Source organism: Piliocolobus tephrosceles, chromosome 15 (genome assembly GCF_002776525.5).
Source record: "Piliocolobus tephrosceles isolate RC106 chromosome 15, ASM277652v3, whole genome shotgun sequence".
Taxonomy (NCBI): domain Eukaryota; kingdom Metazoa; phylum Chordata; class Mammalia; order Primates; family Cercopithecidae; genus Piliocolobus; species Piliocolobus tephrosceles.
Window position 1 is genome coordinate 105127104 of NC_045448.1, and position 20255 is coordinate 105147358.

Genomic DNA, 20255 nt, shown 5'->3' on the forward strand with positions numbered 1-20255 from the left:
ACAAGATCTCTATCTCATTTTATACAAACAAGAATACTAATCCTAAAACTGGACTTTCTCCCTCTAGATTTTCTTTCCAGTCTGTGTTCTTGTCCCGTTTACAAATATTCAAAATATCCCTGAAGAAATGAAAGAAATATTAAAATAAAGGGAAAAAGCTGACTCACAAAGCAGTGGAACTTCCCATTCCCCATCTCCCAGTATCTCATGTGGAAGACCAAAATAAAAACCCAAGCAGTTCTGGTCAAAGGGGACTCTGCTAAAGCTCAGGATTTCTTAGACACAATCTGAAAGCCATTCATAAAAAGGAGTCCATGAAGCATCTATACACAGACACACTCACAAAATGTATCAACTTCATATATTGGTATATGAGAAAATAAATGTTTTAAAATTATATTGCCACCACTTTCCCTTCATCATGAGCCAAAACAAACCAAACAAACAAAAAAACAGATTAGGTTGAGAGGGGGAAAAAAACCCAGCATTTCTTCTACACTACCAAACCAGTCATTTAACAACAGGGTCTAGTGTGCAATTTAAACTTTACACCATCCCTGAAAATCTTTATAAATCAATGAGACACTCACTTTTCCCTAAAAAAAACAGACAAGAATAAACATCTTGTCTCCCAATGGCTTTTTTCCATTGTGAAAGAGCCTGGAAAGTAAAAAGTGTAAGCAGGGTAACATATAAGCCGGATCGCGCTTGTAGTCCTAGCTACTAGGGAGGCTGAGGTGGGAGGATCACTGGCCAGGAGTTCAAGACCTGACTGGGCAACATAGTGAGACTGGTCCTCCATCTCCAAAACAAAACAAAACGAAACCACATATATATGTACATATATATGTATATATATGTGGTGTATCTAAAGAACACATTTGTGTAATCCTAAACGAAACGAACGAATTGAAAAAAAATTGTAATAAGACAATCAGGGAAATCAGAAAACTGAATATTTGCTAATGTTTAAGAATCACTGTTAATACTTCTTACAGATATACTTGGTGCACTTACAGATGAAAAGCTACTGAGATTGGCTTTACAATATCTAGTAGGTGGGGGCCGGGAGCGGTGGATCATGCCTGTAATCCCAGCACTTTGGGAGGCTGAGGCGGGCAGATCACCTGAGGTCTGGAGTTAGAGACCAGCCTGACCAACATGGTGTAACCCCATCTCTACTAAAAATACAAAATTAGCCGGATGTGGTGGCGCATGCCTGTAATCCCAGCTACTCGGAGGCTGAGGCAGGAGAATTGCTTGAATCCAGGAGGCGGAAGTTGCAGTGAGCCGAGATCACGCCATTGCCCTAAATTTATTGTTGTCTGGGCAACAAGAGCGAAACTCCGTCTCAAAAAAAAAAAAAAAAAAAAAAAAATCTATCTATCTATCTAGATAGATATCATTCTATTTATCTATAAATAGATATTTAGTAGGTGAGATGAACCAAATAGGTCATGTGCTAACAATGGTTGAAGGCAAGTAATTAAAATATAAAAGTTTATTATACTCATTTCTGTTTTCTAGATACAGCTGAACATGACTCTAGCAAGGAAAAAAGTACCCTATACATCAAAAACTCCTGTCAAAAGTACAGAAATTTGTGTTCCACTACATCACCCATAATCCTTATTTTTTCTCATTGATCTGGTTTAACAATTATATTCTCCAAACCAATTAACTTCCTCCAATATACCTAAAACTGAAATACAAAACTATCTTTGTTGTCTTTTAATTCTACTCATAAGCTAGTCAAACGCTAGGTGAGAAAACGATCCAGGCTTCCAATTTATAATTAGTAAACTTAACTTCAAGACAACATATGTTTTGAGTCAGACTAATGAACTAGCACTGGTTTTGTTTTTTAATTTACCTTACTCTCCGCCTCGTAGTTAAGTTTGGTGGGTAGTGTACGAACGTGAAAAGTAACAGATGTTGTTCACTCCCAGAAAGTGAACTCTTTCCATCATGAGAGTAACAGAACTCAATCGAATGTGACACACAGAAACGTCTCAAAAATCTCTAGGTCAGTAACTCGCATACACCCTTATCCTCCCTCCCCAAATCATTTCAGGTGGTTAGAAAGGAGCGACCCCGGTTGATAGGTTTCTTCTTCTTCCCTTCCTTTCCTAGGGGAGGGCTAGAGAGCAAAGAAACGACCGAAAAGGCCGGAAGAAGGAAAACGAAAAGCATGAGGGCTGCACAATCAGCCCTTCAATAAATGAGAACTGTATCCAAATCAGATTAAGTTGGGAGACAGCGAACTGCTAAACACCTCCCCATAACGCTAACGTACCTGAGACCCCGAGTAGAGAAACCTGGCCGTACATCACATTCAGGCTCCCTTCTCTCCCAACTCCTCACAGGTACAAGAGGCATAAAATAGAACTTCCCCACCCTCGCCAATAGCAGCGCGGAAAAAAACTCACATTGGCCTGGGCCACGCTGGCGAAGCCGCCTGACTCCCCCCGCGCGGCCATGAACCCTGAAATGACTGCCCCGCTCCTCAGTCAGGGTAGGGGGAGACCGAGGCTCGACTGGGAGGACCTGCCGGCCGTCGAGGCCCTACGTGCCCACCCGGCCCGGGGGCTTGGGCCCGCGCCGCCCACTCTGGACCCAGGCCTGGTACCCCGCGAGGCCCGTCGCGAGCCCAGACCCCGGTCCAACTCCGCGCCCGGCGAGACCCGCACACCCCACTGAGCCACCGCGGCTGTCGCCGTACGGACCCAACCCCTAGCTACCTGTCTTCGTTCTTGTTTTTCTGTTTCTTCCCCATTGCTTGTCAACGGCGCTCGTGGCCCCAGCTCCTCTATTCGTTCTCTCACAGACCCACTGTCTCCCGGCTGACTTTGGTCTCCTCTCAGTTCCTTTCCCCCCGTACTGCCGCCGCTCGCACCCGGCTCTCCACAGACCCGCGCACTGGAACAGGGCACATATGGTGTGAGTTCTCAGTGCGCAAGCGCATCGCCCCGCCGCCTCGGCGTGAGGACGCAGGGCGCGGCTCATCGAGAGCTGCGCTTCGGGTAGAGCGTCTCCGGTTGACCCGCCGGCCAGGCAGGAGCCCGAGCGCCCCCTGCCCGCAAGCGTCCGACCCGAGCCGACGCCCGCGCGGTTTCCAGGTTCTAGAACCCCGGAGGTGGACAATGAAGCTGTCAATTCCCCACCTCAGCCCTCTCCCAACGGGGAACGCACGCTTCGGTTCAGGAGTAGGCTTTGGGCTTTATATCTTTGTATTCTCAGCCGCACGAAGTTCAGTAAAGAACCACAACTAATAATGAGTCCTCTGGGGTTTGCGAGAGAGATAAATCCAGGACAAAATAGGGACCTCTCAGTAACATCCGTGCGTTATGCATTATGTACAGTCACTGAATAAAACATAGAACAGGACACACCCGATCAATTCCCTAACGTAGGTCTTCATCTTTACCCTCAAAGCGAGGGCAAGTTCTAAAAATCCCTGTGTTTAGAAGAGTCAAGAGGGGCGGGCCGGGCGCGGTGGCTCAAGCCTGTAATCCCAGCACTTTGGGAGGCCGAGACGGGTGGATCACGAGGTCAGGAGATAGAGACCATCCTGGCTAACACGGTGAAACCCCGTCTCTACTAAAAAAAATACAAAAAACTAGCCGGGCGAGGTGGCAGGCGCCTGTAGTCCCAGCCACTCGGGAGGCTGAGGCAGGAGAATGGCGTAAACCCGGGAGGCGGAGCTTGCAGTGAGCTGAGATCCGGCCACTGCACTCCAGCCTGGGCGACAGAGCGAGACTCCGTCTCAAAAAGAAAAAAAAAAAAAAAAAAAAAAAGAGTCAAGAGGGAACCTACAGGGGTGGTGGAAAATGTTCTATATCTGGATATGGTCGGTGATATTTTGGGTTTTAACTATGCAAAAGTTAATTGTGTTGTATATGTTTATGCCTAGACTTTAAGAAAAAGAAAAATGTTAAAACAAAAAAAGTAAAACAAAAAAAAGAAAAATGTTTATTCAATACTAACAGAATGGTAACGCACTTCAAGCGTCACTGCTGAGCAAGAGCACAGCTGTCTCATTTCCAGTCTCGCGCACTGGACCGTGAGTACCGAAGTACAGTCCTGAGAAAGTCCGGCCACGCCAGCCTGCGCACTAAGAAACTGCAACTCCCACCATGCTTTGCGGCCTTCCATTTCGGCCGTATACTGGGAGGAAAGCAAGGGTCGGACACCTCAGGTTACGGGCCGCTGGGCGGGAGGCGCACGCGCAGAACTGTTCGGCAGCCGCCCCCCCCCCCCCCCCCCGCCCCTTCCTCTGGCGTCCAACGTGATATCGCGCGAGGTCCGCAGCCAATAGGGAGGCGGATGTGACGGCCGGTTTGCAGCCGCTGGCAGCTACTGCAAGGCGAAAGCCGGAGTGGACCTCTCTTTTGAAACTGCTGCTCTCTCACTTCTCAGACGTCACCGAGAACTCAGGTGAGGCAGAGGGTAGTGAGAAAAATCCGATCACCACGTCCGCGTGCTGGTGAACATTCTGCTGCTCCACAGCCGGAGCGGAGGAGGGGCGCCGCCCCAGCACCGGTGTCGGGGTCCTGGCGGAGGCTGTTGCGCGTGCGCACCAGGAGGCGTCGAAGTTGAGGCAGCCGGGACCGTGCCTTCCTCTGTCTCCCCGGGCTCAGGGAGTGGCCGGGATGCCATTGGGGAGGTACCTGGGGTTCGATTAAGGACCAGGCCCCTTGATTGTTTTTGGTGGATACCTGTAAGGGTGTCCAGGAAATGACTAGGGAATTTGAGGACGCGCGGTGTCCCGTAAAAGGAGCACCTGCGGAGCTGTAAAAAGGAAGAATCAGAGGCTGTGATTTGAAGAATGAAAAGCTAACGGGGGATTGCATCGTCTCTTTACCCCGTTCTCAATGCTCTAACCACCAACACCTACACCCAGAATAGCGCTTCTTAATCGCATCTGTTTCCAGTTATCCCATAATTAAATTCTGGCCTCATCCTATAAAATTCCAGGGATAAGCATTCTCTGTGCTTATCCCTGGAACACAGCTTCCAACGTGCAATTCAGTATCTTATTTTCTCCTTCCAGCTTTCTCACTGAGGGTTACAGTACTACTGACATTTTTCTTGGGTGGTAGGGAGCGTGGAAATCTTTGCTGTATTTGAAATGCAGCACCTTTCCAATTTTATAGCACTCACGAGGAGCTTACAATTTGTTTTTTTAAACTCAAATACTTTTGAAACTCAGCAGTGTAGTAATTTGAACGGAAGTTAGGCACGTGTTCATTCAAGGTTAAATACATATGTATTGAGTACCTGCTATGTTCTGTGGAGATACAAAGATGAAATCAAGTATGCTTTTCAAATGCTTTTCCTGTAAAGAAAAAGGAACCAGAACTGAAGTTTGCGAGAATATTTCTCTTCAGCTCAACGTTTATAGAGGGCCCGCGTGGGTCAGGATCTGTATCAGAAGCTGAGTGAATGAATTCACAGTTTATTATAAAGTTTGGGGTGCTTCGGTATTATTTGCAAATGTATCATAGTTTGTTGGCATGCAACAGCCTCCTGCTTTAATAGGCAAATTATAAATCGTTTCTGCAGTAATAATCCTGAGATACACATAAAATTGCCCTCTAATTGTTGATATAAAATTTATCGTACAAAATACTTCATTGTTTTAAAAATATGTAGTCATGTGCCACATAAGGACATTTCAGTTTTATGAGATTATAATACTGTATTTATTGTACCTTTTCTGTGTTTAGATACGTAAATGCCATTATGTTACAATTGCCTGCAGTATTCAATACAGTAACATGCTGTACAGATTTGTAGTAGGAGTAATAGACTGTATGGTATAGCCTAGGTGTGTAGCAGGCGGTACCATCTGGGTTTGTGTAAATATAGTCTATAATGTTTGAAACAATATCAAAATCACCTAATGACACATTTCTCAGAATGTATTCCCATTTTTTGTGGGTTTTTGGGTTTTGCTTTTTGAGACAGGGTCTGGCTCTATTGCCCAGGGTGGAGTGCCAGTGGTGCAACCTTAGCCCACTGCAACCTCCGCCTCCTAGGTTCAAGCTATCCTCCTCCCACCTCAGCCTCCCTAGTAGCTGGGACTACCGGCACACACCACCAGGCCTGGCTAATTTTTCTATTTGTAGTAGAGACAGGGTTTCATCATGTTTCCCAGGCTGGTCTCAAACTCCTGAACCCAAGTCATCTGCCCACTTTGGCCTCCCAAAGTGCTGGGATTATGGACGTGAGCCATAGCGCCCAGCCTAGAATGTATTCCCATTGTTAAGTGATGCATGACTCTAATTGAGATAGGTCTTCGTTTCTAATCTGAATGAGTTCTATTTTGAAACTCTTATTTTGTACAGAGAAGTGATGGTGGAAAAAAAAACCCAAAGTTTTAAAAAGTATTTGGAGTGTTTTCCATCAAAGTTAAGAACACTGTCAGTAAATGGAAACCAGTATTAATTTTTGTGGCCTCATAGATTTTTTTTGTTAGGTAATGAATGGGAGAACAAGAATGGACATTAATGCTTAGGGAACACCAGGCACTGTTCTTTACATAAATGGTAATGAGACGTCTTCGGAGTTAAATGAAACTCATTTGGGCAGCAGCCATGAAAAAATATGTGTTTTGCTCAACTCTACTCTGTGTTTAAGGTTTAATATATATATATATGTGTGTAAAACCTCAGTAGGTATACCTTTCTATTGTTCACAGTTGTTTCTGACTTCTCTTTCCCATTGGTAAAGAACACTGATTATCAGTACATATCACTAGGTATAACTTCACAACTCATTTATCTGTGGTTTGGTGATGGTCTTAAAGACTTGCCTTGGCTTTAGTGTAGTAGAACATATGCTAAATCAGAAGCACCCTAAATTTGCTATAAGTAGTGTTTGAGTGGTGTGACTAGAACCTATTGGAAATTAAATTTAAAAACACATAAAAATTCTTAAGCCCAACATCAGGTGGTTGGATGTCGTTAGAATACTCCATAGAGTAGACACACTTGTGCCAGAATTTTTGAAAATGGTAGAGAAAAGCTTGCTTATTGTTTGCCTTTTTTTTAAATGTAGTTTGTAAATCTTCTCCCCAGCACCCAGGCTGAACTCTGCACCATTCGGAAGAATGGAAGCTGATGCGTCTGTTGACATGTTTTCCAAAGTCCTGGAGAATCATCTGCTTCAGACTACTAAACTAGTGGAAGAACATTTGGATTCTGAAATTCAAAAACTGGATCAGATGGATGAGGATGAATTGGAACGCCTTAAAGAAAAGAGACTTGAGGCACTAAGGAAAGCTCAACAGCAGAAACAAGTAACCTCTCTGCCCTGCTTTCTGAAATTGCTATAACAGTATGCGCCTAACAACTTACGTATACATGTGCCGTAGTAGTTACATTTCGTTCTTTGTTTTTAGGGTTTTTGGAATTTAGAGTACCTATTACTGTTAAAATTTTGCCCAGAAAAAGTATGTTTTAAAGACACGTTCAAAATTAGCCCAGTCTCTATATGAATCCACAGTTGAGTAAAAGAAAGATCTGCCCAAGATCATTTTTCTGAGCTTGGATTTGTTTGGTTGAATGGAAGGCTAGGGAGTCATTGGTTTCCATTTCAGGTAATATTAAAGCCTATCAAAATTTAGCTGTTTTCAAAGCAAACAAGGTAAGACAGGTGAGATAAGAGCTATTAAGTCAATTTATGTTGAAAAAATTATTTCAGGCATTTCCAATGAAATATTTAATTACATGGCATAGTCAAAAGAATGCATGCTTTGTAACAAAGAAAGGTGGCCACAAGTCTATCCTCGCTGCCTCTTAGAATGTTTGTGTAGAATAAACACAGAGTTGTAAACTCTGATTGAAACCAACGGATTAAATTCTGTAAATTTTTTTTCTTGTTTTTGAGCTGGAGTCTCGCTGTGACACCCTGGCTGGAGTGCAGTGATGTCATCTTGACTCACTGCAACTTCCGCTTCCCGGGTTCAAGCGATTCTCCTGCCTCAGCCACCCGAGTAGCTGGGATTACAGGTGCACATCACATGCCCGGCTAATTTTTGTATTTTTAGTAGAGATGGGGTTTCACCATATTGGCCAGACTGCCCTTGAATTTCTGACCTCAAGTAATCCGCCAACCTTAGCCTCCCAAAGTGATGTAATTACAAGCGTGAGCCACTGCACCCGGCCAAAATTCTGTAAATTGAATTTTAATGAAAACATTTTTCCATTGGGTTACATGGAAATACATTATCACCAACTCTGGTTCCTTTTCAGTTGCCTGTGACTTAAACATGAGGCTTAACTTTTCTGAAGAAATAGGGAGTTTTGACCGGGCATGGTGGCTTACATCCGTAATCCCAACACTTTGGGAGGCCAAGGCGAGCAGGCAACCTGAGATCGGGAGCTCAAGACCAGCCTGGCCAACATGGTGAAACCCTGTCTCTACTAAAAATACAAAAATTAGCCAGGTGTGGTGGTATGTGCTTGTAGTCCCAGCTACTCAGGAGGCTGAGGCAAGAGAATCTCTAGAACTCGGAGGGGGAGGTTGCAGTGAGTTGAGATTATGCTACTGCACTCCAGCCTGGACAATAAAGCGAGACCCAGTTCCCCCACAAAAAAAAAGAAGGAGTTTTGTTTGTATTGCCGTAGCATCACTTTATATGTTTACACCCTCATGTTTAGAAGAGTTGATATGTTTAGAAGGGTTACTACAAAAGGAAATCTTTTATGAATGAGTCCAAATTTTTATATTTTGAGTTTTCTAAAGTAGAGTATGTTATATGGCTTTTACATGTACCCTATTTTAGAAAATAGGCTGCTTTTTTCTTTTTTTTTTTGAGAGGGAGTCTCACTTTGTTGCCCATCCTGCCTTGACCTCCCAAGTAGCTGAGATTACAGGTGCCCACCACCATGCCCAGCTAATTTTTGTATTTTAGTGGAGACAGGGTTTCACCACGTTGGTCAGGCTGGTCTCGAACTTTGACCTCAAGTGATCCACCTGCCTCGGCCTCCCAAAGTGCTGGGATTACAGGCATGAGCCACCCCACACCAGGTCATAGTATAGGGCTGATAATTAGTATGCAGAGGACGGATTATTGGAATTTAAGGTAATATATGTTTAGGTTCTACCACAAACTCATATTTCATGGTCACATTTAAGTACTAATTGCTAATGTGCAACTACAAATAATTATTTGTAACTAGGATATTTTTGCAGAGAGACTGAATTCACCTGATTCGCTGTAATGAATATACATTAAATCATGTCTTAAAGGAACTTTTTGGCAGTTCAAAACAGTGGTCTGAATATTTATAATTAAAACCAACTAAGGCAAACCGGCTATAGGCCTTTTTTTATTAATGTATAAATCAATTTAAAATGAATTTATCATCGAATAATTCAGGTCTTATTTTAGAACTTTCATTGCATTTTAATAGATCTTTTTTATTAAAATGTTTTCTGGAAATAGGCAAGAAACCTAGTGATTTGTGTAGATATTCGTTTTATAAGAGATGATACAGTAATTAGATGATAAAGTAATCTTGATTTTCTGATCCATGAGGGTAATGGGGAGATCAGCACTTAATAGGCCTAGGCGAATCTATATTCTCCTGTCAGCCAAGCACCCTCCTACTATTAACTAGAGCTGGCGCACTTAGGTAGGGAGCAGAACAGAGGGATAAGGTGAGAAATAGGAGTTAAGCAGAGGCTTGGGTGACAGCCACTGAGAGCCAGGTGCTGCCCAGCTGCCATGCCTCAGGTAGGCCTGTCCTGCTTGATTCTGTTCTGCTGATGCCTTAGGAGCACACACTGTCCTAAAGGGGCTATGCTGAGAGCACAGGGGTGTGGTGAATGTGTCAGCAGAGGCCCTGAGCATTGGTAGAGAGGTTCGGAATGGCCACATCCTCCCTCAAAGAAGCCAGGACAGGTTCGGGTCTTCAACCTCTTGGTTAAATACCTGAGAATAAATAATGAAAAAGAAATAGCTTTTTTTTTTTTTTTTTGAGATGGAGTATCGCTCTGTCGCCCTGGCTGGAGTGCAGTGGCAGTCTTGGCTCACTGCAACCTCTACCTCCCGGGATCAAGAGATTCTTCTGCCTCAGCCTCCCAAGTAGCTGGGATTACAGGCGTCTGCCACCACGCCCAGCTAATTTTTGTATTTTTAGTAGAGATGGGGTTTCTCCATGTTGGCCAAGCTGGTCTTAAACTCCTGACCTCAGGTGTTCCGCCCACCTCAGCTTCCCAAAGTACTAGTATTACAGGCATGAGCCACTGTGCCCAGCCTAGAAATAGCAGCTTTTTTTAAAGACACATACTTTTTTTTTTTTTTACTTTTTTTTGAGACAGGGTCTTGCTCTGTCACCCAGGCTGGAGTGCAGTGGTGCAATCTTGGCTCACCACAACCTCTGCCTTCGGGGTTCAAGCGATTATTGTGCCTCAGCCCCTGAGGAGCTGGGATTACAGGTGTGTGCCAACACACCTGGCTAATTTTCATGTTTTTTGTGGAGACAGGGTTTCGCCATGTTGCCCAGGCTGATCTCAAACTCCTGTCCTCAAGTGATCTGCCTGCCTCAGCTTCCCGCGGTGCTGAGATAACAGGTGTGAACCACTGCGTCCAGCCTAACAAATACTTTTTAAGGGCACATATCATTAGTAAGTTGTGAAAGCAGTCGTGAAATGTCATGTGTCATTGAGGAATTGTATTTGAGAGTTACACTGTGTATAGAAATTTCACATAAGAAAATACGAGGGTCTCCTGCGGGATGTCCGCTCGATGTAAGTGATGTGATTTGGACACCACAGTTATTAATACAGTCTGGGCCACGTTCACTGACGTCCAGAGGAGGCAGGGAGATGGCCTTCCTGGCTCTTTGGTTGGACCCCTTCTGGAGGCTGGATTCAGACCTCTGTTACATTTTAGGAAGACATGGGTGAATTAGAGTGTGTTTAGATGATATCCTGGAAGAGGAGAAACTCTAGAAATCTTGTCATATGAGAACAGTTAAAAGGAACTGCAAGTGTTCAGTGTGGAGAAGGGAAAACTTAGGCAATATGAGATGTGTGAAGGGCCCACATGGGAAAGAGATTAAAACTTTCATCTTTGCCCAAGCTGGAATCCACAGACCAGAGTTATAGATGTATTGCAGTTCAGTGTGAGAAGACCTTTCTAACAATTAGTGCCGGTATAGATGCTTTTTAAACATTTATAAGGTGGTTATCAGAAGCAGATAGAGCTCTTGAGCTTCAGAGCTGTAGTATCCTCCATCTCTCCCCAAGACGAATTGGGTTTATCTCATAAGTATTATTTTTATTTTTATTTATTTTTGACACAGAGTCTTGCTCTGTCGCCCAGGCAGTGGCGTGATCTCAGCTCACTGCAACCTCTGCCTCCCAGGTTCAAGCAATTCTCCTGCCTCAGCCTCCCGAGTAGCTAGGATTACAGGTGCCCACCACCACGGCTAGGTAATTTCTGTTTTTTTTTTTTTTTTTTGGTAGAGACAGGGTTTCACCGTGTTGGCCAGGCTAGTCTCTAACTTCTGACCTCAGATGATCCCGCCACCTCGGCCTCCCAAAGTGCTGGGATAACAGGCGTGAGCCACTGTACCTGGCCTCATGAGCATTGTTTTTAAAAGACTTATTTGTAGTAACGTGGATCAAATGCTTCTGGTTTTAGTAGTTTAGGAGTACATGGATACAGTTAAGTGATATTTACACTCTGAGTCTCTTAAGTCTAAACTTTTATTTTGAAAGTTCTGAGAAAACAGATGTTTTAAGCTACAAAGACAGGTAATTGTCTTGAACCCAGGCCATGCTGTAGAGACATTCACTGTCCATAAACTAATTTTGTATTGACAGTAGAAACAGGAAAGTAAATTGCTAAAAGGAATTCATTTCTCTACAAGATAAAATTGACTTCAGCCAGGCACAGTGGCGCATGCCTGTAACCCCAGCACTTTTGGAGGACAAGGTGGGAGGACTGCTTGAACCTAGGAGTTTGAGACCAGCCTGGGCAGTATAGTAAAGCACTGTCTCTACCAAAAAAAAAAAATTATCCAGGCATGGTGTGGCATGCGCCAGTGGTCCCACCTCCTTGGGAGACTGACGTGGGAGGATCTCTTGAGCCCAGGAGGTTGAGGCTGCAGTGAGCTATGATCATGCCACCGCCACACTTCATCCTGGGCAACTTTAGTGAGACCCATTCTCAAAAACAAACAAAAAACTTTTGGGCCGGGCATGGTGGATCACGCCTGTAATCCCAGCACTCTGGGAGGCTGAGGCAGGCGGATCACAAGGTCAAGAAATCGAGACCATCCTGGCCAACATGGTGAAACTCCATCTCTACTGAAAATACAAAAATTAGGTGGGCATGGTGGCGCCTGCCTGTAGTCCCAGCTACTTGGGAGGCAGAAGCAGAATTGCTTGAACCCAGGAGGTGGAGGTTGCAGTGAGCCGAGATCGCACCACGGCACTCCAGCCTGGCGACAGTGAAACTGTCTCAAAAAAAAAAAGGCATGATCTGCCCGTCTTGGCCTCCCTAAGTGCTGGGCACAGGCTTGAGCCACCGCACCTGGCCCACTTAAAATTCTTATCAGCATGACAGTAATTATTTCCTTCCAGTATTGTGATATAGCCACGATATTGGGAACAGGCAACAGCTGTTGAGAGTCGTGTTCCTTCAGTCCCTACTTGAAGGAGCTAAAAAAAAAAAAGTGTTTTTTTTGTTTGTTTTTAAATTCATTACAAAATACGATGGTGATTTGGACACTTAAAATGTCAAGTGGTGCTGAAAGAGAGATTTCACATGTGTAATGTTTTGCTTCTCTCCAAATTAGGAATGGCTTTCTAAAGGACATGGGGAATACAGAGAAATCCCTAGTGAAAGAGACTTTTTTCAAGAAGTCAAGGAGAGTAAAAAAGTGGTTTGCCATTTCTACAGAGACTCGGCGTTCAGGTAACTTTGTTTCCATCTGTGACTTTTTCTCAAAAAAACCACAATGAATTGTTTGGATAAAGATACACTGGCTTACTAGAGAAATGAAGAAAACTAAAAGGAAAAACTTCCTAAGTTGTTTCATTGTACTGTCTCATATGTTATTTAGTATTAAGCAGGTGGGGGTCCAATGACTCAAGCCTGCAATCCCAGCATTTTGGGAGGCCGAGGGGTGGGGGCGGATCACTTGAGGTCAGGAGTTAGAGATCAGCCTGGCCAACATGGAGAAACCCTGTCTCTACTAAAACTACAAAATTAGCCGGATGTGGTGGCAGGCACCTGTAGTCCCAGCTACTGGGGAGGCTGAGGTGGGAGAATTGCTTGAACCCAGGAGACGGAGGTTGCAGTGAGTGGAGATCGTGACACTGCACTCCAGCTTGGGCGATAGAGTGAGACTCCATCTCAAAAAAAAAGGGGGGGGGGAGTTAATCATTATTTTAAGGAGTAACTTAAAGAACAGTTACTTACAAAAGTATAAATGAATATTACTGAAAGTCAGTATTCCCATATAAATAGCTTATGTTTTTGAATTGTGTTTTCACTAGCTAACTCTAAAAACATCTTAGAAACGTACACTTAAAATTCTTTTTTTTTTTTTTGAGACGGAGTCTCGCTGTGTCACCCAGGCTGGAGTGCAGTGGTGAGATCTCAGCTTACTGCAATCTGCACCTCCCAGGTTCAAGCGATTCTCCTGCCTCAGCCTCCCAAGTAGCTGGAACTACAGGCACCTGCCACCACCCCCGGCTAATGTTTTGTATTTTTAGTAGAGATGGGGTTTCACTGTGTTAGCCAGGATGGTCTCAATCTCCTGACCTCGTGATCCACCTGCCTCGGCCTCCCTAAGTGATGGGATTACAAGCTTGAGCCACTGCACCCAGCCCACTTAAAATTCTTATCAGCATGACAGTAATTATTTCCCTCTAGTATTGTGATATACCAGTCTTGGCTGGAAGGAGAAGTGATTTTTCTTAGACCACCCTACGTCTCCAAATCTCTCTAAGGAGGCCGATCTCTTATAAAATGTTAATACCTCCCCAAAAAAAGGCTTATCTTAAACCAAAGGACCCAAGCCTTTGTGGGGTTTTGTGCACAGATTTGATTAGTTGCTAACACTTAAAAATTGAGAGATAACCCCTTTAGAAAATATCCACATTCGGAATTTTTCTTTAAAAAAATCGGAAAACTTACTAATAGCATAGCTGGAACCATAATGGCAGTCATCTGCTGACTGGCACCTGCCTACCCGGGACAGACAAGCACTGTGCTCTAGAGTCTCTGGCACTCACTGTGGTTTTGGCCCTGCTGTCTCTCATTTCTGTGGTCTGCCTGCCCCTTTGTCTTCATCTCACAACCCAACAGCTTCATTGTTAACACCTTTCAAGAATTGATTGCCTGGTATTCATTGACTAAGAGAATAAAAATGAAAGAAAATATTGAGATGGTGAAATCCCTTGTGAGGAACAGTGAGAGAAGGGATCAGGAAGGTAGAAAGGTATCAGAGAAACCTCTGCCCTTGTGGTACACAGCCATCTCCCATTGGCACACATTCCTCAAGTTGCCAACCTCTGACAAATATGATGAAGTGATATATAGATATACTAGTGTGTAACATATTATTTGTCCACTTGTTTTTTTGTTTTTGAGAGAGAGTCTTACACTGTCACTCGGGCTAGAGTGTAATGGCAGAATCTCGGCTCACTGCAACCTCCACCTCCCAGGTTCAAGTGATTCTCCTGCCTCAGCCTCCCGAGTAGCCAGGGCTACAGGAACCCACCACCATACCCGGCTAATTTTTGTATTTTAATAGAGAAGGGGTTTCACCAGGTTGGCCAGGCTGGTTTCAAACTCCTGACCTCAGGTGATCCACCCACCTTGGCCTCCCAAAGTGTTTGGGATTATAGGCATGAGCCATGGCACCTGGCCTCACTTGCTTTTTGTATGTCTTCCCCAACTAGATTGTTGTTTTTGTAGAGGCAGAGCATTTGCCTGTATTGTGGCCCACTGTGCTCTGGGATCATAGCCCTAAGGCAGCTGCCCGCCACATAGTAGTCAATAAATACGTTTGATCGGTGTATAAACAGTGCATCACCAGGAGTACTCACCTTCAAACAGAACTGAAAAATCAAAATCATCCAGTTAACTTTATATATTAGCAAAGTTTCTAGCGCATAGTAGGTGGGATGCTTTCATGTATATTATCCCTAGAATATTCACAATAATCTTCAGAGGCACTTCTTATTCCTGTATTTCATGTGTGGAAACCAAGATTTGGAGAAATGAAGTGACTCACCTAGTATCACTCAGATACTAAATAAAAATTAAAAAAAAAAAAGATTTGAACCCATGTTTTTTTGGATTTTTTGTTTTGTTTTGTTTTGTTTTTGAGACAGAGTCTCTCTCTGTTGCCCAGGCTGGGGTGCAGTGACAACGATGTTGGCTCACTGCAACCTCTGCCTCTTGAGTTCAAGCGATTCTCCTGCCTCTGCCTCCTGAGTAACTGAGACTACAGGGGCACGCTACCAGACCTGGCTAATTTTTGTAATTTTAGTAGAGACGGGATTTTACCATATTGGTCAGGCTGGTCTTGAACTCCTGACCTCAGGTGATCCACTGGCCTTGGCCTCCCAAAGTGCTGGGATTACAGGCCACCACGCCCGGCTGAACCCATGTTTTAAGCCTGTTGCTATTTTTTAAATTTTTGTGGGTAGTAGTGGGTAAATATGGGGTACATGAGATATTTTAACACAGGTATGAAATGTTTAATAATCACATCAGGGTAAATGGAGTATCCATCACCTCAAGCTTTTTTCCTTTGTGTTATAAACAATCTAATTATGCTCTTTTATTTATTTTTAAATGTACATAAAGGCCTATAGCTATTTATACCATGACTGTTGTTTTGGATTTTTAAAAATTGATTGACGGGTTGGGTGCCGTGGCTCATGCCTGTAATCCTAGTACTTTGAGAAGCTGAGGCAGGCGGATCACGAGGTCAGGAGATCGAGGTCATCCTGGCCAACATGATGAAAACCCATCTCTACTAATGTACAAAAAATGAGCTGGGCCTGGTGGCATGTGCCCATAGTCCCAGTTGCACAGGAAGCTGAGGCAGAGGAATTGCTTGAACCTGGGAGGCAGAGGTTGCACTGAGCCAAGATCACACCACTGCACTCCAGCCTGACAACAGAGCAAGACTCTGTCTCAAAACAAAAAAAAAGGAAATTGACTAACAAATGGTATAATCATAGACTTATTTAAAATAGGTTCGTGGCCGGGTGTGGTGGCTCACACCTGAAATCCCAGCACCTTTGGGAGGCCGAAGGCAGGTGGATCACCTGAGGTCAGGAGTTAAAGACCAGCCTGACCAATATGGTGAAACCCTGTCTATTAAAATACAGAAATTAGCCAGGCATGGTGTGGGCGCCTGTAATCCCAGCTTCTCAGGAGGTTGAGACAAGATAATTAATTACTTGAACCCAGGAGGTGGAGGTTGCAGTGAGCAGAGGTTGTGCCACTGCACTCCAACCTGGGTGACAGAGCAAGACTCCATCTCAAAAAAAAAAAATACGTTCCTTATTGCAGTTAAAGCATGGAGTTGATTTATTTACAAATTTTCAGGAACATATTTCTCATATGATGGTTCATTTATCATTTGTTTTGAGCTTTATTTAAAAACCATTTATTAATTTGTTCTCTCTTACCATTTTTCACTGAAATCTCATCACTGAACTACATGAGTGACATATGACAAGATATATCCAGGGGAAAAGTGATGAGGCACCAAGGTTACACATAATTTATGTTAGACCCAAACCTAGTTCAGAAAAAACTACATCAAGTGCATAAAAAGCTTACTGGTAAAAAGAACCATGAAGTATTTTGTGTAATAGTCATCTAAAGAGGTAGTTCTCAAGCTTTATTTGAGCATAAGAACAGCTGTATGTTTTCCAACTCCACTGCCAAAGAATTTTGATTCATCTGGATATTTTAAAGGCTAATTGCAGGCCGGGTGTGGTGGCTCACGCCTGTAATCTCAGCACTTTGGGAGGCTGAGGCAGGTGGATTGCTTGAGATCAGGAGTTCAAGACCAGCCTAGCCAACATGTTGAAACCACATCTCTACTAAAAATACAAAAATTAGCCGGGCCTGGTGGTGGGTGCTTGTACCCAGGAGGCAGAGGTTACAGTGAGCCGAGATCACGCCACTGCACTCCAGTCTGGATTACAGATGTGAGCCACTGCGCCCAGCCAAGAAAATCTCACTTTTGTTTCCCTCTTCATTGGAAGATGGCTTCCAGGTGTGGTTGCTCACACCTGTAATCCTAGCACTTTGGGAGACCAGGCAGGCGGATCACGAGGTCAGGAGATCAAGACCATCCTGGCTAACATGGTGGAACCCCATCTCTACTAAAAATACAAAAAATTAGTCAAGCGTGGTGGCGGGCGCCTGTAGTCCCAGCTATTCGGGAAGCTGAGGCAGGAGAACGGTGTGAACCCGGGAGGCAGAGCTTGCAGTGAGCCGAGATCGCGCCAGTGCACTCCAGCCTGGGCAACACAGCAAGACTCCACCTCAAAAAAAAAAAAAAAGGTTACTACTGGTATTTTTTAATTCCCTAGAAGCATAATGGCCACATTTATTTAAATATTATTAGTAACCCTTAGTCTTAATGTGCGTCTTACTGACAGAGTTGCGTATTTAGGAGTAAAAAGTTTTTCCTTGGCGATGCCATTCAGTTTTTCTTCATGACTTCCAAATATGGCACCATGTATGCATTTCTGACTCTTGTAAGTCTCTTCTGAGTTCTCTCAAGTTTCAATTTGTTCCTCTTCAAGTTTCTTGTATGAGAGATAGGACAACTTCCTTTATGACTTAAAGCATATGTTTAATATTTTAAAAGAGAATATCATTAATTCAAATCTGACTTTCTGGAATCTCATAGGCTGTTTTCCCATCAGAGGCAACTAACCTCTGATCCGGAAGTGAGTTCATCTGACTCAAGTGCAAGTTGGCTGCCATGTTATGAGAGTCAGCCAACAGAAAAACTATATAATTAGATTTCCCTTACTGACATTTATTTTGAAAAAAGTGATCTGTGGTTTTAGCTTATAATTTTCTATGTGTGGTTACTTACAGATGTAAAATACTAGACAGACATCTGGCCATATTGTCCAAGAAACACCTCGAGACCAAATTTTTGAAGCTGAATGTGGAAAAAGCACCTTTCCTTTGTGAGAGACTACGTATCAAAGTCATTCCCACACTAGCACTGGTAAAAGACGGGAAAACACAGGATTATGTTGTTGGGTTTACTGACCTGGGAAATACAGATGACTTCACCACAGAAAGTTTAGAATGGAGACTCGGTTGTTCTGACATTCTTAATTACAGGTAACTTTTAACAAAAGAAGAGATTGATTTTAATTCATATATAGTTGATATTTTTACAGAAGATTTTTGTAATTGTAACATGTGAAATTAGGGCGTTTTGGCTGAGGTGTACAAAGTTTTCAAATATGTTTTTCAAAGGAAAACCGTATTTCTTGAAGTGTGTATTGTTAGCGTGATTTTACAGCAAAATCAAATTTACAGATAGAACTGATTTTATAGGTAAAATTGAGTCTCACAGTACTCCTGACTGTAAAAGTTTTCAGCTTAACATATGCTATTGACACTAATTTTGTATTAATCTGGAAATTTAAAATGGCAATCCAGAGTTGACTGTTCCCTAATTTAAGCCAGATTACTCAAATAGATACTGACGTAAGTGATTCTCTTTGATAAAATAAAAATTAAAAGCAGACTGTTGCAAAGAAAGTTATATTTTAAAATACTAGATTTTTAATACAGATACTTGTTTTACTTATAGAGGCTGATGAATACAAAAAGGTTTCTATGCCTAGCTTACATTACTGGCTATGAAGAAGAGTTTTAGTTCGAAAACAATCTAAAATCCAACTTCCATTTCTTTGTCCACTTCTTCAGACACATAACTTATCTAATTCCACAAATCAGAGCTTATCATCTTGTCTTTTTTGCCGTTTTCTTGATTTGCAAAAGTAGCAGGTAAAATTGTGCAATTACCATTCCAGAGTCACGGTGCCTTTTAAGAAGTAGAAGTTTCTCTCCCATTTTTCTCTCTCCCCCATTTCCCTCCCGTCTTTTCTCTGATTCTCCTACACATGCCAAAATCATTCCTATGTTGTAGAAATTGGTGTCATTTTTCTTAATATTAACATAAAATATTAATATTTATTAAAGTTATATATTCTGAAGTAATTTTAAACCTTAAAGAAATTGCAGCTGGGTGGGGCACTTCTGTAATCCCAGAAGATGACAAACGTTGAGAGGCTGAGGAGAGAATTGCTTGAGGCCAGGAGTTTGAGACCAACTTGGGTAGCATGGTGAGATGAGACCTCGTCTCCACAAAAAACTAGCAGAAACCACCCCCTGCAAACTGATACAAAGAATCCTCAGTGACCCTTTGCCCATATTACCCAATGTTAAGCATGTTATATTTGTTTTGTCATTGTCTTTACAGATGCCATGAAGTATTTTGGGAACCATTTGAGTGGAAGCTGTGAATACTGTGTCCCTTTACTGCTAAAGGCTTCCATGTGTATTTTCTAAGAACAAGGACATTTTCTTACATAGCAACAGTACAATTATTAAAACAGGAATTAACGTGTAATTTACAGCTCGTATTTCAAATTTTATCATGTTCCCAATATTGTCCTTTATACCAAAGATGCAGCACATTTAGTTATTATGTCTCTAGTTCCCGTTGTTACTCTTTGGTTCTTAAGGCTGATGTTTTTGAAGAGTACAAACTGTTTATTTTGGAGAACATCTCCCAGTTTGGGTTTGTCTTATCTTTCCTCAAGATTTGATTCAGATGATCAATTGTTGACAGGTATGTTATGGAAGTGATGCATCATATCAGCAGGTGTGTGATGGTTTCTCTCATTTCTGATGACAACTAAGCACTGTGTTAACCAAATGTTCATCCATAATTAACGATAAAAAGGAAAATAAGTCTCGTGCAGTGGCTCATACCTATAATCCCAGCACTTTGGGATGCCAAAGCAGAAGGATCACTTGAGCCTAAGAGTTCAAGACCAGCCTAGGCAATATAGTGAGATGTTATCACTACAAAAAATTTAAAAATTAGCTGAGCATGGTGGCACATACCTGTAGTCCCAGCTACTCAGGAGGCGGAGGTGGGAGGATCACTTGAGCCCGGGAAGTGGAGGCTGCAGTGAGCTGTGATCACACCACTGCA

General features: G+C 43.0%; 2 protein-coding genes across 3 annotated transcripts in view; one reads left to right on the plus strand and one right to left on the minus strand.

The window, feature by feature from the left end:
* The window catches only part of EIF5B (eukaryotic translation initiation factor 5B), a 63694-nt gene extending 60716 nt beyond the window's left edge, over positions 1-2978 (minus strand). For both annotated transcript variants that reach the window (XM_023211398.1, XM_023211399.1), the window contains exon 1: positions 2742-2978. In XM_023211398.1, coding sequence (XP_023067166.1) covers positions 2742-2776 — 35 coding nt within the window. In that variant the 5' untranslated portion in view covers positions 2777-2978. The remainder of the gene's footprint in view (positions 1-2741) is intronic.
* Positions 2979-4197: 1219 nt separating this feature from the next.
* TXNDC9 (thioredoxin domain containing 9) overlaps positions 4198-20255 on the plus strand; it is a 17151-nt gene continuing 1093 nt past the window's right edge. The window contains exons 1-4 of the mRNA XM_023211400.1: positions 4198-4437; positions 7083-7303; positions 12819-12937; positions 18110-18364. Of these exons, the coding sequence (XP_023067168.1) occupies positions 7115-7303; positions 12819-12937; positions 18110-18364 (563 nt within the window). The 5' untranslated portion in view covers positions 4198-4437; positions 7083-7114. The remainder of the gene's footprint in view (positions 4438-7082; positions 7304-12818; positions 12938-18109; positions 18365-20255) is intronic.